The 17,031-nt window shown below is 41.3% G+C and overlaps 1 protein-coding gene across 4 annotated transcripts in view; it reads right to left on the reverse strand.

Moving 5' to 3' along the window:
- Window positions 1-17,031, reverse strand: part of TASP1 (taspase 1) — a 266,211-nt gene that overhangs the window by 23,995 nt on the left and 225,185 nt on the right. For all 4 annotated transcript variants that reach the window (XR_011248057.1, XR_011248058.1, XM_069547121.1 and 1 more), the window contains one exon: window positions 4,466-4,539. Coding sequence is in view for 2 of the 4 variants with exons in the window: in XM_069547121.1 (XP_069403222.1) it covers window positions 4,466-4,539 (74 nt within the window). In the remaining 2 variants the exon portion in view is untranslated. The remainder of the gene's footprint in view (window positions 1-4,465; window positions 4,540-17,031) is intronic.

Here is a 17,031-nt window from a genome sequence, read left to right on the forward strand (position 1 = left end):
AACTGCAACACCAGGTGAATGTGCCATAGTAGCCAAGGGTGATATTTTTTAAAAAACTTTTTATTTGAAAATAATCTGAAAAATATACAGACTAGTTCAAGGAGCACCCACACCTCCTTCACGCAGGGTCGCCCACTGCTAACATTTCTCTTCATTTGCTTTGTGATCTACTACTGTCTGTCTGTTCAGGGCTTCCCAGGCGGCGCAGTGGTGAAGAACCCACCTGCTAGTACAAGAGATGTGCTTTTGACCCCTGCGTGGGGAAGATACCCTGGAGAAAGAAATGGCAATCCACTCCCGTATTCCTGCCTGGAAAAAGTCCCATGGACAGAGGGGCCTAGTGAGCTGCAGTCAAGGGATCACATAAGAGTCGGAAACGACTGGGCGATGGAGCAACATACACACATCTGTTTGTCCATCCATCCACATAACAATATTTTCTGAACCACTGAGAAGACATTGTATAATTATGGCCCTTTACCCTTAAATACTTGAGTTTATATTCCCTAAGAGTAAGAATATTTCCCTACATACTACAGTACAAAGATATTTTAAAATGGTAACATCTTCTGCTACCTATATCCCCTTTTATTCACTGACCTAAGAATACATTTTTAGCATTTTCCCCCTACCATCCAGGGTCCAGCATGGGATCAGTTACCACATATGCTAGTGGTCACTGCTCTTTAATAGTATTTAATCTGGAACATTTCCTCAGCCTTTGTCTTTTATGACATTGACATTTTTGAAGAATATAATCCCCTTTTCTTTCTTCCAAGAATGATCTTCATTTTTTATTTCTCTAATGTTTCCTTGTGATTAGGTTCAGATGGTATGCTTCCAGATGGGATACTGCAAAAGAGATGCGGTGTCTTTCTCGGGTTCTCACATCCAGAGGCACATGATGTCCACCTGTCCCTCGCGGTGACATTAATTTTGATCACGTGGTCAAGTTGTTGCCTGGTTTTTCCATTATATACTTATTATTTTTCCCTGAAACTAATAAGAACCCTGGGGCAACACCTTAAGACCATAAAATAGCTTGCTCCTCCTCAAGGATGAATTTTTATAACAGTATTTTCACTATGTTATAAAAAAAAAAAAGACCTCTACATCGTAAAAGAAACCTAGGTTTTACTTATTATTCTTGAATAAGTTCCATGCCAATTTTAACATCTGTTTTTATTACAGTAGTCCATGTACACTGGGTGTTTATTAAAAACCATTCATTAACTGTCTGCTATCTTGGGTAGGATACTGGCAATTTGATTTTTAAATTCAGCTGGTATCAATGCCCTAATTTGGTTCAATTAAAAAGAAATCTCTTTAACTTATGCAACAGTAGGGATTTAGAAATTAAATTAAGGTATATCACTGCAAAAACATTCTATTAAAAAAAGAAACTTATAAAAGAACTTACTCCTATTTGTTCAAATTACATACGGATTCTGGTTATAATGGTATTAGTTATTATCCAGCCTTTTCTAAATAGTACTATTTTGGCTGAACTTTAATTCAAGGTCTTAACTTGGATTAAATATAATTAGCTTATATAAAATGTTTGAATGGCCAAGTGATTTTAGTTTCTGAGTTTGGTAACAAGCAGAAAGGAGGCAATTTTTGGAAGGCAGAGTAAATTTTTAAAAAAAATTATTTTTTTTTTCAGAAGTTGCTTTTAAATTGAAAAAAATACTATGGCTATTGTTTTAGTTTTTAAAGATGCCTCCTTTCTCATTTTGGGACCACAGTTTGCAACATGCATGAGAGCATGTTTCACAAACTGTCATCATGCTGAGTGGGTATGCCACTAAGTCAGTAATTCTTCCATAGAAATAAGGAAACCAGGGCCGGTAGGCCAAAAGCTTTCTCTCTTAAAAAGAATATAAACTTTGCTATAGCCCCTCTTTTCTCTTTTGAGCTCAATCTCTCATCTATAATTTTGCCATACTTGTAATACAATAAAATTCCAGGCTTTATGACAGAAGAGATATTTTTTGGTTTTGTTGGTTTCTTTCTTTGTTTTTTTGCTTGTTCTTTTTTTTTTTTTTTTTTAATCAATAGAATTCAACAACCAAAGCTTTAGTGTTTCGGGGATTTTTTGTTTGTTTGTTTTTCGCTCGGTGGTTGCGGGGAAGCATTTGTAGCCACGAGAGGAAGAAAGGGAGAGGCCTGAACTCTCAGCAAAGAAGCTCAAACACACAACTGACAAGTGAGGCGAAAGCAGCAGCCCTGTCTGTTGGCCCATTGATACCACCAGAGGCAGAATTTACCAACATTATGGAAACCACGCCCACCAGAGGTCATGCAATACAACTGGAAGCCAAATATCTCTGGGCTCGAGGCACGAGTCTCCACGCTCTTTCCTCCTATGTTTCATGTTAAATAGCAAGGTGTCTTCAGGGGGCCACCAGCAGGGACAACAGGGACCTTATAACAGGATAACAGTCCAAGTACAGGGCTTAATGACATGACCGTCCCCACCAGACAGGCTTCAGTACTGAGGTCCACTTCTTCCAGGTCTTTTTGTTGATGTTGTTAAGAAGCGATCTTAGCTCAGATTCTACGTGTCAGGGGGCGGAGAAACTTAACTGGCCGCAAGCCAGTTAAGGATTTTTGTGGCTTACCAGGCTTATTATAAAATAATAATAACAACTGTTTTTGCCATTGGGAAGAAAAGAATGTTTTCCTTTTGAATGTTTGAAAATATTTAAAGTCACTTTTCCACTCATTATTCTTTCCTTTATTTTTAATTGGAAGAGAACTGCTTTACAATGTTGTGCTAATTTCCACTCATTCTTTATACCCATTCTATTCAATATGGTAGCCACTAGCCACACATAGCTATTTACATAAAATTTTAAATTCTGTTCCTCAAGCACACCAGCCACATTCAAGTGCTCAAGGGCATCTGTATCTAGTGACTATCCTATTGGACAGCGCAATATAAATACAAAACATTTCCATCAACACAGAAAATTATTTTAGTATTGCTCTAAACTCATTATCTTTTTTAAGTGAGCCATTATAATTCAATTCTCCTTATACTATGGAACAAAACAATCTTCCTGCATACTCATACGAAATAAATATATGGATACAATACAAATACTGTATTAGGCAGGGATGAGACAAAGTTGTTCATTGGAAGGACTGATGCTGAAGCTGAAACTCCAATACTTTGGCCACCTCATGCGAAGAGTTGACTCATTAGAAAAGATTCTGATGCTGGGAGGGATTGGGGGCAGGAGAAGAAGGGGACGACAGAGGATGAGATGGCTGGATGGCATCACCAACTCTGTGGACATGAGCTTGGGAAAACTCCGGGAGTTGGTGATGGACAGGGATGCCTGGCATGCTGCGATTCATGGGGCTGCAAAGAGTTGGACACAACTGAGCGACTGAACTGAACTGAGACAAAGGTGGGGGTGACCTCTATAATACTGTCACAAACACACGCTGTCCTCACAAAGCCCTGTGATGCTACCAACTTGCTGGATAATATTCAAAGGCCTGCCTGGTATTCCATGACAAAGAAGCAAGAAACTATTCTTTCTTACGCGTCACCTTAATTTGTTAACGATGCCACCTATATCAAACAATTTACATCAGAAGTTTCCTTACTTGCATTTCCAAATGTGTAAAATAAATCATGTCCTTTGGAAAAGAGGCTGCCCAGCTTTGCAGCTTTGTAACTGAGGTACTTTAATGCCAAGTAACGCAAAGAGTCGGACACGACTGAATGCCAAGTAAACATCGGAGGCCACAGCTGTTTCTAAAAAATTTTATGAACAAGAACAGGGGGCCAGTATAATATAAATCCACAAAGGATGTTCTGATTCCCAGGCTCACCTGCTATGAGAGCAGGGAGGCCAGGCAACTCAAGAGGAGTCGCATGGGCTTCTTTGCCACGCTGTAACCCCTGGGGGATGGCAGGGCACAGGGCACACGGGGTGCAGACCTTTGGCCCTGCCCTGAGGCTGCCGTGTCAGACCACCCAGCGCACGAGACAGGCAGCCCTTGCACACACGCGGGTGCCTCTGCCCTCACACGTGCAGGGTGTGTCCAGGTGCTGGGCTAACTCTGCCTCAGCTTCCTTGAGGTCTTCCCATCCTCCCCGCAAAACCACCCCCCAGCCCCGTCAACCCATTACCCACTTTCTCTTCCCCAGTCCCAGTTTCTTATTCATAACAGACAAAGAACAAGGTAAAAAAAAAAAGAAAAGGTTTTTTCTAATTTCCTCTGCTCCATCATCAAAAGCAAAAAAAGATCTGCTATTTTTCTTTGGGATTGGTAACTGTTCTTTATCAGATTCTCATAAAGATCACAGAGCTACCACCCAAGAGAAGCCAAAAAGAATTCCCTGTGTCCACCTAGCCAGTTAGAGGTTCCCTGTGCTATCGGTAAGACTCTGCTCATTCCCCTCCCGCCCCCTCCTACCCTCTCCCACCCAGCTCTCCCCACGTACCTTGGCCTTCCCATCCTGGGCGGACATGTATCCAACACACATGCTCTCGGTCGTGTGGCTCCACAGAAATTCCACTGCCAGGGAAGGGAATACAAATAGGCACATTCAGATCACAGATGGAAAATAAATCTCTGCTTTTTAATAGAACAGTTAAAGATAGCTTTATATTTAACACACTCGGCTCCCAACTTTCCATTCGCTCCTTCATAAATGTCAAGATGATTTAGTACTCAAAACTGTGTAATGCCATTTACTGTGAAATGAAAAATGTATTTCTTTCTTGTCAAAACTTATGATTATTACATGTAAAATAAATGCTCCTCTGTTTGAAACTTGTAACATTAAACACACACACATGAACACACACTCATGCACACAGTATACAATGATTTAGTAAACGTAATATTCCATAACGTAGTTTCCTTTAAAACACACACACACACTCTGTAGGTCAAGGTTTTTAAATATCATTCTCTATGAAAAGGAACCAGGGTTCCTTGGAGAAATGTTGATTCCAGGGCCTGGGCAGAGAAAATACTAAACGAATCTGGAACATCTTTTTGTGCCAGAAGATGAGGAAGTCCTCGAAGAATGAGGAAAGCTTGGGAAAGGGCCCACGGATCAGCCTGAAGAGACCCCCAATTGACCATATCTGTGTCAATCTAAGTGTCAGAATAAATAATAACAGTAAAGAATTATCATCCCTGAACAAAATTAAAATCAACGAGCCCATACAAGACCTAGGTCCCAGGTCCCAGCCTGTCTAACTAATACAAACAAATAGGAGTAAGTAAAATGGGGGAGAAGAGAAAGCACTTCCTTGCAGCTGAATGCCAACGAATAAATACAGAAGAAATAATAGATGCTTTCCTTTTTTTAGAAAAGCATCACACTTTCAAAAACTAAGAAAATTTGGAAAGGAGTGTGCTTTTTACGCAGTCTCAATGGAATCTCTCCAGAAAATTCTTATGAAATACAAAGGGGCAAAGGGTAAGTTCACTGTGGAGAAATGCAACGGACCCCACTTTAATCAAGTGATGGAAGCTAACATCACTGAGTAAGGGGCAAATCAACACAACGCGTCTCTGGATCAGACACCCTGAGACTCACCGCCACTTCTGCAGCGTTCCCACCAAAAACACAGACTCAGAATTGCAGGAGGAAACGCCACACAAATCTGACATAGGAATACTAAGAAATAACTGACTTGAACTCTTCAAAAGATGTCAAAGTCAAAAAATATAAAGAAAGTTGAGAAACTGTTCCCATGTAAAGGCAACAAATGCATCCCAGGGAATTTCCTGGTGGTCCAGGGGTTAAGACTCCGTGCTTTCACTGCTAAGGGCCCAGGTTCAATCCTGGTCAGGGAACAAAGATCCCATGAGCTGCGCAGCATGTCCAAAAAGTAAATAAAGAAAGAAGACAAAGACGATATGACAACTAGAGGTAATGTGTCCTTCTGGTATGGAGCCTGGATAGGGGTGGGGGGTGTTTGAAGGGACATTCCTGAGATAAGTAATGGACTTTGAAAATGGACTATGGATTAGATAATAGTGTGGTATCAACATTAAACTCTGTGATTTTGCTAACTATACTATGATTACTTAGAAGAACCTTGTTCTTAAGAAATATGCACCGAAGTATTTAGAGTAAAGACTCGATCTCTTCACCTTGCTCTCAAGTCATTCAGAAAAAAAGAGTACACGTTTAAATGTGTATGTGTGTAAAGGGAAGAGGGATGAAAGGAAGAAGTAAAAATGGAAAAACAAACGGGGGAAATAAAAACAAAGAGCAAATGCACGTAAAGAAATCACAGGTGTCCCCTGTTCTGTTCTCAAAACATCTGCATAAATTTGAAATTATATCTAAAAGTTATAGTAAGAAAAATCCTGAGACACACACAAAAGTCTGTCACCTTCAGGTACTTACTTGCAAAACTCTATGCTGTTTTAAATGCATTTTTAAAGCTTTGATGCACTTTTACAAAAATTTCACAAGTCCCGGGTTATAAAACTGCCTTGCTCAACTCCAAGCCTCTGGGTCCTGAGCCATCCATCTCTCTCTGAGCTAATTAGGCCTGAAGACAGTGTGTGGGCTGAGACACAGCTCTGGGTTCTGCCGTCCTGACTCTGAAGCCCTTGCCAGACACGTGGGGAAGGCAGAGGCCTGAGAGGCAGCTCTGCGCTCCTCACAGAGCAGCTCACTCTCTCATCATTAACTCATTTGCAAATGGGCGACCTGTTCTGTAGCGCTCTGCCTAGACTGCAAGAAAACAGCGTCAGGCAGTGAAGCAAGCTCTCTCCACCAGATGCTTTTTCTTCCTCACACATCTGCTTTGAACTTCAAAAAGCCTGACGTCCAGAGCAAGGTCTGGGATATTCTAAATTGCCTAATAGAGCAAAGGCATTCAAGTCTTACCAAACTTCCCTAGTGTGGTGCCAATGCAATTATATTTAAATACAAAATTCAGGTTATTTCCAACACTGTGACCTCTCTTTATTCCCCAAACGTTAAGGTGGTAACTGCTCATGAATTAGCCAAGAAAAAAAATACATGGAAATATAGTCAATTTAATCATGAAAGTAAAGGATAAAAATACTGTGTGTTGTTTTTTAAGGCAAAATTTTGATGATTTCAAACTGCATTATTCTCTCTGAAAATATAGCCTGCTTTAAGGAAATGCAACACAAAAAAAATTGAGACTTACAAAGCAAGATAAACTGGGTATAATGATTGACCACATTAAATATTTTTCTATTGAACAGTTATCAATAAAGTGTCTAGAGTTTGCTGCTGCTGGCTGCTAAGTCACTTCAGTCGTGTCCGACTCTGTGCGACCCCATAGATGGCAGCCCACCAGGCTCTGCCATCCCTGGGATTCTCCAGGCAAGAACACTGGAGTGGGTTGCTGTTTCCTTCTCCAATGCATAAAAGTGAAAAGTGAAAGTGAAGTCGCTCAGTTGTGTCCAACTCCTACCAACCCCATGGACTGTAGCCCACCAGGCTCCTCCGTCCATGGGATTTTCCAGGCAAGAGTACTGGAGTGGGTTGCCATTGCCTTCTCCAAGATATAGAGTTTAGGAGTTCTTAAAGTAACTCAATGTCTAGAAATTCAGTCTTCCTTTACTCTTTTCACAAATAAACAAAAAAAGGAGGTGCATTTACTGACACTTTTTTTTTTTTTTGCCCAAACTCATGGCATATGGGATCTCAGTTACCCGACCAGGGATGGAATCTGTGCCCCATGCAGTAGGAGCATGGAGTCTTAACCACTGGACTGCCAGAGAAGCCCCTGACACACTCTTCTTAATAACAATTCAAATCAGTTACTAGTTCAGGATAGCTTGAGACACTCAGCAGGAATTGTCTACTATTTAAATTATAAAATGCTTTTGAAAAGAAATCTTATTTATTTTAGTGTATATCTTAACTCAGTAATTTAATATACTATTAATAATAATTTAACAAATTATTTCTTGTTGGAGGACTTCAGGGAGGCAGGAGAAAAACTCACAGTGATAATTTTTCATCTGCCAAGCATTGCCTTTCATGGTGGAATTCAGCAAAGCCTGGATGGGGATCTGGGGCTCAGAGAAGGGAGGTAACACTCTCATAATGGTGGGAGTATGACCATTTGGAAATACACTGCTGTAATTTGTGGTAGTTACGGTCTGCAAGTTTGCCATGAACACTGAATTAGCAAACACTGAGCCATTGCTCCCAAGGGAAATACAAGGTTAAGGTCCTGCAAGCCTCTGGTCACAAAATTTTCAAGAAGTAACCTTATTTGATGTGTATTTTCTGTTTAGAGACACCTTATATAACACACGGTGGTTTAGTCGCTAAGTCATGTCTGACTCTTGGGACCCCATGGACTGTAGCCTGCCAGGCTCCTCTGTCCATGGGATTCTCCAAGCAAGAAATCTGGAGTGGGTTGCCATGCCCTCCTCCAGAGGATCCTCCGGACCCAGGAATCAAACCCGGCTCTCCTGCACTGCCGGCCGATTCCTGCACTGCAGGCATGTGCTTTACCAACTGAGCTATGAGTGAAGCCCCTGTAACATATAGATAATTAACTTTGCCCAATTAACATATAGATAATTCTTATAGATAATTAACTTTGCCCAATATGCCTTTATAATAATATACTAGCCAAGAAGAGCTCAATACTTTCTTGACCCTGGATGACCTGGCCACAAGCTTCTTTGGCTTTCAGCCTCACAGCAATGCTTTCCCTTATGCTCTTTTTATCATTTGTCATCTACTGACTCCATGAGTTCTGCTACTTTTCCAGCTCAAATTTTCCCCCACTCTGCTCATGCCCACAAATGACTGGGAAAGTGCTGGGAGTCCTGGTCTTTCAATTACAAGTAAATGTCATCAAGCAAGAAGAGTCACAAATTTTCATGACTCTGAAAATAATGAGGATAGACTCCTTTTATCAAAATGACATACACTTTGACCGAGCAATTCTACTTTTAGGTAGAGTGTACAGATATGCCTTTGTATGTATAAAATAACATCTTTACACAGATATTCACTAAAGTAATTTTAATTAGGAAGAAACTGGAAATATTAACAGCACAGTTGCCTTTTGGTGGGAGCATATATGAACAACTATGGTACCCTATTCAGTGGAATACTATGCAGTAATTAAAAAAGAGAAAGCTCTATGGGGATGATATGGAACTATCCACACTAAGTGTTTTTTCAAACATTTTGCCAGGAACCACAATAAAACTAAAGCAAAACAAAAAGCCCCCTATACTGTCACTGAGTGTGTGGGTTCTTTCTATTCTGTGGGCTCTTTATATTCTATGTGCTACAGTGAAAAGATTCTGCTCCTGACTCACTAAATTAGACCTCATTAATGTGACATGCTACCGTTTGGAAAAAACTCTAATCTACAAAATATACAGTTTATCTAAAACAAAAGACAAGGTGAAGAAAGATGGAAAAAATGATGCTGCTCATTTCTGTGAAGGAAAATAAAAGGGCACCATGGATGACTCATGTTTGTAAATACATGGGATCTCTCTGGAAGAACATCAGAGGAACCAGCAACAGTGGTTATCATGAGAGAGGCAACTGGTGATTTAGGAAGCTGAGTGGGGGGCAACCTACTTTTCACCACACGTCCAGCAGCTAAGATGCTGCCTTCCAATGCAGGGGGAGCAGGTTTGATCCCTGGTCAGGGAAATAAGATCCCAGTTGCCTCGCAGCCAGAAGACCAAAACCTAAGACTGAAGCAGTATTGTAACAAACTCAATTACATAGAAGAAAAGCAAAGATGTAAGTCCTACTCAGTAAAGGAGCTGTATTTCTTACCACTTGGTGACACCAAGAAGTCTATAACGTATTTCTGGATTTTAGGGACTAAAATGTCTTCCATACTAAAAAATTGCATTTTATGGTAATAGTATTAAAAACGATTCTAATAGTAATACAATTAATTGGGCAGATGCTATATCCAAGTACCAGGAGTTTTCCATGTGTAATTATTACAGGTAGGGGACCGCGAACTCCAGTAACATTCAGGGTTAATGAGTGGCCTAGAGTGGCGTATCTGAGCCTGAGAATGTGTTGTCTGAAACAGCATTTTGGTGTGGTCAAGCTCAAGCTGATTTCCATTTAAAGAAGCCTCTGGCCTCTTGGTAAGGATCATGCTCCTGTGGTTTTATACCTCAACTACTGATTTGAAAAAAGCTTTTGTGTTTTAGAAGGCCAAAGCCCAAGGGATGGTGGTGGTGTTCAGTCACTCAGCCACGTCTGACTCTTTGCAACCCCATGAACTGCAGCATGCCAGGATTCCCTGTCCTTCAGTATTTCCCAGAGTTTGCTCAAACTCATGTCCATTGAGTCGGTTATGCCATCCAACCATCTCATCCTCTGATGCCCCCTTCTCCTCCTGCCCCCAACCTTTCCCAGCATCAGGGTCCTATCCAGTGAGTCAGCTCTTCATATCCGAAGACTACTGGAAATGCCTAGGTGATGAAAAGACCTTCATGAGAAAATGCTAAGAACACCTAAAGCCAAGCTACCTTTCTGAATGGGTTTAAGTTATGAAAGATGGACACAGGGATTCAGTAGGACTCTTCTCCACCAAATGACTTTAAACACATCCCAGCAAAGCAGCACGATGTGAAATAAGGTCAACACTACTGATCCTGTTCCAGTGCTGGAGAATGGATGAGGTTGGGATGTCCTGTTCACGTGTTCCTCAAGGAAGACAAGCTAATGGCCTTCTGGGGACAGCTGGAATGGATTTGTACATAATCTCAGGGGCCAGACTATCTGAAAAGTTGTTCTGAATGCATTGGAACAGATGAATTCACCTGTGGTATAACATCCCAGAGCAGCTGGCCTACAGCTTAGGGCCCTCCACTGCATGAGACAGCCTTCAGCCCCGGTGCAGGACCTGCCTTCTAGTGACGGTTAAGTCAGCACCTTCCCTGGTTAATACAAGGAATATAAACCACCCCTTAAATGATGCTCCCCCTAGGATACCTCCTTCTCTTTCAAAATGATTCACATGTCATCCTGTTTAAGTAAAACAAAGTTTCCTTACCAGGGTTGCAAGCAAGTGTTTTCTATTCAAACAGATTCTCTTTTCTGACAAGAAAGAAGCCCTCAGCTACCTTTTTTTTTTTTTTTTTAAGTTGTTCTCCAATTGTTGTTAACAACCCCCAGCTGCACTGGCTCACACCCATTTAAAACCCCTCTGCCTGGCTTCATATCCCAGACTTTCTTGCAAAGGAAACAGAACTCTAAAATCAGAACCGTCTTGGGCTGGGCAGTTGCCAAGTTAGCTGCCGCTCCTTAGCCTTAGGTCAAACGGTTTACCCTAGGACATTTTGCACAGTGTTTAAGTTACTCCTTATTGAATAAAGATAAACTCATTTTTTAAAATGGGAAGGAAGAGGAACTGTAAATGGGATAATCTCATGTTACCTCTGTAGATTCCCCCCCCCCCCCACCACCCCCCGGGTAGTGAGGTTCTTTATAATCTAGTTCGGAGTTCATTCAAGGATGCGTTCCTGTCCTGACACGGAATCCTTAAGATTCATAAAATGGATGTCCCATGATTACCATGAAGTAGCCTTGAGTTGGCTTGCTTCCTTGAAAACCTTTCACCACTGAACTGTCTTGGGAACTATGGGGCTGGAGTTCTATAGAACTCCCTCTACGCCAAGCCAAGAAAATAATTCCTCTCTCTTTTCCAGGCTCACTCCATTTGTTCAAGACTAAAGAAAGATGTTGACTGAAAAAGGAAGAGAAGGATGTGGGTCAAAGAGTAAAACAAGCCCTGAAGGATATTCTTTAATTCTCTTCCTGTTTTATCATTTTATTGTGTTAGAAACTACCAGAAATAAGGGGCCAATGGCTGGAACTTGGAAGTTCTCTGCTGAAAAGGAAAGCATTTGGTGAAACAAGTTATACTGAAACATGATTTCATTCATTCAACAAATATTTTTTTAGGCTTTATTTCATGCTAAAGGTGATCTCTATTACCCTGTGAGCGGATAAAAACTGACTATAAAAATCTTTCAAAATGTTTTTCTGAGAGTTTAAGGAGAACCAAAGTAATAAGAATTATATATTCACTAAAATTTTAAGTCTTTGTATTCTTTATTTCAGATGGAAAATTTTTGGTCAAAAGGAAAGACACTATATGTTTAGATTATAGCTAGAAGCACACTACTCATGATGGAGGAGAATATAACAGATGAAAATAAGTCTATTTGCAATTTTTAAAAGTAAATTAGCAATACTTAACAGTAGAAAAGTTCTGTGATAAAGCAAATGATAGCTATTGATGGTCAACATATCTGTCCTTTAAAAATGAAAGCCAGTTCTGAAAAAATACAAACTGTGTTGCATAGGTTAATGCAACTCAGTTGCTAAAGAGTTTTTAATATCATGTCTGCTTTATTCACTTTGCATATAGGAATAAGTTATTTAATTTTCTCCTTTCCATCTGATCCTTAAATAAGACCCCAAATGCCAGCCTATCTCTTAAGACTACGGTGAAGATGAAATAATCCCCAAACATTGCGGAGGTGCATAAGAAATAAGTTTCCAACCATGATACTGGACTTGCTTACAGAACAAAGTTTTAGTTACATTTTTAAGACACGGTATTAACATCAGATAACCAGCCATAAGCACTTCTTTCCCCACTACCGGTCTAATAACTACTTTGCCTTCTTTTTGAGGGCTGTTTTTATGATCGCGTGAGCCCGGCAGACTGCCTGGTCACGAGTGCTCATGGTGGCATGTGCCATGAAATGGAAATAAGTGACTCTGCCGGGCCCTGAGAATGAAGGTCCTTTGAAGTACGTGTGTTTATATGTGCTCACCAAAATTTTAATGCCAGTAAAACCAAAAGGCAGTTGGAATTTTAATTTACAGTAAAATGACCTTTTATCTTTTTAATGTTCCAGGAAGCATCAATCTAACATTTTTTAAGTCATGGCAAGCTTTCGTAACAGTGACAAGAAGAGTACTCAATAAAGAACATGGCCTGTTTTGGAAAGAAAGTGGGAGAGAATGCCACATTTCAGTTCTAATTGGGAGCTGAAGCACAGTTGATTTCAGAGAGCAAAGTCTAAAGTGATAAAGCAACTCATTACCCTTTCAAGTAATCAGGTAAGAAACTTCAGAAATTCTCAGAGGAGAAAACACCTGCTGTACCATTATATAAAGTTCAGACAGGCCCATTTGGGGGCTTCAAAGATAAGGGTAAATGGGCAGTTTCTTAGGCTGGGCGGTGGGTCCACAGGTGTTCATTTTATTATAATCTTTATAACTTACAAAGTTATTACATTCTTCTTTTAAAAATACATAAAACATTTCACAATAAAGATGAAAAACAAGGGGGAAAAGTAGCTGGTCAAGCAGAAATAATATGTACAAAATTTAATAATCAGCACCATAAACATACTCCGGGACAGCAGAGAACCTGAAGTTATTACTCTCTGGGTAAGGCGAAGGCGACTTGATGGGAAAGGAACAATTATCACAGGTGCTCATCAGACGGCCAGCCTTACACTGAGCTGTGGGCCTTCCATCTGTTTAGGAAGAGGAACTCCAACTGATAGGCTTGGTGAAAAGATTGCTGGATGAACAGGCAGCCTTTTCACCCCTACTAGCCCCTCTGCCTACTATCCTGAATTGCTTAAGGTTTTCCTCAAATATAAGGAGATTGCTTCACACTGTTCCTCACACTACTGCTTCCTATTAACTACTCTAAGGTAAGACCGCTGAACTCCACGGGATCTGCCAGGTTCCCATCAGCATGGAGAGGGTAGGCTACATGGGAAAAAATGCACCCAAACAGTGTGATTGGTTGTTCACATTATATACTTGCATATATTCTAATTACTTCTATTGACTCAAGCTTAAAATGGAAAAGAACTAGTCTTTTCCATTGGAAGGTTGATGTGCCTTTGTTTACACAATTATTAACCATATTATACTATACACAGCAGCTTCAATAAAGTATTTCTGTAGAGGCCTGGAAAACACATGGAATTGTACATTAGCAGGTAAAAATATATTGGTTTTTTCCTCTAAAAGCAGAGAGAAAATTAATTATTCTCAGCTGTTTCGTTCCAGGGACAAGCATTTGCTTTGTGTTAAAGCAGTGATTTGTAGGCTGGGCTTTGCCAGCATCTCCTGATCTGGGGGGTGGGAGGTGGTGGGATGGGTGTTGCAAACACATTCACGTCCAAACTGTCCTTTTACAAGGCTGTTTGCAGAGGCTGTCTTCTGGGATCCAATTAAACTGTCTCCAAATATCCTTGTTCCTGGATACTCGTCATTATCCAACATTTCCGACCCATCTTGTTTGGTTTTTAAGAGCATGGGAGGATATTTTCTGTGACATTTCATTTTTCTGGCAGAGCGGTCAATTTCTTTAAAAATTTCTGCTATAGAATCAGTAAAGAAATTCCATGTGGCACTTAATTTATTCCTCCAATAGTTACTTGGAGCCTACAATGTAGGGTGAGTACAAAGCTGGATTTGACACAGTCCTTGTGACACTGTACAGGAGACAGGGATCAAGACCATCCCCATGGAAAAGAAATGCAAAACAGCAAAATGGCTGTCTGGGGAGGCCTTACAAATAGCCGATAAAAGGGAAGATATAAGCATCTGAATGCAGAGTTCCAAAGAATAGCAAGAAGAGATAAGAAAGCCTTCCTCAGAGATCAATGCAAAGAAATAGAGGAAAACAACAGAATGGGAAAGACTAGAGAGCTCTTCAAGAAAATTAGAGATACCAAGGGAACATTTCATGCAAAGATGGGCTCGATAAAGGACAGAAATGGTATGGACCTAACAGAAGCAGAAGATATTAAGAAGAGGTGGCAAGCATACACAGGAGAACTATACAAAAAAGATCTTCACGACCAAGATAATCACAATGGTGTGATCACTCACCTAGAGCCAGACATCCTAGAATGTGAAGGCAAGTGGGCCTTAGAAAGCATCACTACGAACAAAGCTAGTGGAGGTGATGGAATTCCAGTTGAGCTATTTCAAACACTGGCAGATGATGTTGTGAAAGTGCAGCACTCAATATGCCAGCAAATTTGGAAAACTCAGCAGTGGCCACAGGACTGGAAAAGGTCAGTTTTCATTCCAATCCCAAAGAAAGGCAATGCCAAAGAATGCTCAAACTACCACACAATTGCACTCATCTCACACGCTAGTAAAGTAATGCTCAAAATTCTCCAAGCCAGGCTTCCGCAATACGTGAACCGTGAACTTCCAGATGTTCAAGCTGGTTTGAGAAAAGGCAGAGGAACCAGAGATCAAATTGCCAACATCCGCTGGATCATGGAAAAAGCAAGAGAGTTCCAGAAAAACATCTATTTCTGCTGTACTGACTATGCCAACGCCTTTGACTGTGTGGATCACAATAAACTGTGGAAAATTCTGAAAGAGATGGGAATACCACACCACCTGACCTGCCTTTTGAGAAACCTATATGCAGGTCAGGAAGCAACAGTTAGAACTGGACATAGAACAACAGACTGGTTCCAAATAGGAAAAGCAGTACGTCAAGGCTGTATATTGTCACTCTGCTTATTTAACTTCTATGCAGAGTACATCATGAGAAACGCTGGGCTGGAAGAAGCATAAGCTGGAATCAAGATTGCCAGGAGAAATATCAAGAACCTCAGATATGCAGATGACACCACCCTTATGGCAGAAAGTGAAGAACTAAAGAGCCTCTTGATGAAAGTGAAAGAGGAGAGTGAAAAAGTTGGCTTAAAGCTCAACATTCAGAAAACGAAGATCATGGCATCTGGTCCCATCACTTCATGGGAAATAGATGGGAAAACAGTGGAAACAGTGTTAGACTTTATTTTTTTGGGCCCCAAAATCACTGCAGATGGTGACTGCAGCCATGAAATTAAAAGACGCTTACTCCTTGGAAGAAAAGTTATGACCAACCTAGATAGCGTATTAAAAAGCAGAGACATTACTTTGTCATCCAAGGTCTGTCTAGTCAAGGCTTTGGTTTTTGCAGTGGTCATGTATGGATGTGAGAGTGGGACTGTGAAGAAAGCTGAGTGCCGAAGAATTGATGCTTTTGAACTGCAGTGTTGGAGAAGACTCTTGAGAGTCCCTTGGACTGCAAGGAGATCCAACCAGTCCATACTAAAGGAGATCAGTCCTGGGTGTTCTTTGGGAGGACTGATGCTAAAGCTGAAACTCCAAGATTTTGGCCACCTCATGTGAAGAGGTGTCTCATTGGAAAAGACTCTGATGCTGGGAAGGATTGGGGCAGGTGGAGAAGGGGATGACAGAGGATGGGATGGCTGGATGGCATCACCGACTCGATGGACATGAGTTTGGGTGAGCCCCGGTAGTTGGTGATGGACAGGGAGGCCTGGCGTGCTGCAATTCATGGGGTCGCAAAGAGTTGGACATGACTGAGCAACTGGACTGAACTGAACTGAACTGAACTTGCCCTCAAACGACTCACAGTCTGGTGGTATGATACTCATGTTAGGGGAAACACAGACCTAAACTTCCCATCCTGGCCAGGCAAGATAGTCACCACAAGCAGGAGTTATCTTACTGGTAAGGAACATGAAACTAACAAGCGACCACCAACCAGAAGAATTCAGGAAAGGTAAGGAGAGAGGAGACCCAGTCCATTTGTCCTGCCAATCTTCCAGAACCCGCCTCACTGGAATCCATCTTGGCTGAGCGATGCACCTGCCACCAGGAAGGACCCTGATTCAGAGCAACTGGCCAAAGACAACCTGGAAACTAACTCAACTGTCATAAAACCCAAGACTGCAAGCCACGTGGCAAAAGCAGTTCTCCTGGGTTCCCTTACCCTGCTGCTCTCCACCCTGGCGCCCTTTCCCAGTAAAGTCTCTTCTTTGTCAGCGCATATCTCCTCAGACGATTCATTTCAGGAGTTAGACAAGAGCCCACTCAGGCCCTGGAAGGCGTCTCAGATGCAGTGGAACTTTCTTTAAGCTATTTCCAAGCCCTGTACCCTCCACATGAACCACTGGGGCTCAAAGACCTGTGCTCGA

This window comes from Ovis canadensis, chromosome 13, assembly GCF_042477335.2.
Source record: "Ovis canadensis isolate MfBH-ARS-UI-01 breed Bighorn chromosome 13, ARS-UI_OviCan_v2, whole genome shotgun sequence".
NCBI classification, from domain to species: domain Eukaryota; kingdom Metazoa; phylum Chordata; class Mammalia; order Artiodactyla; family Bovidae; genus Ovis; species Ovis canadensis.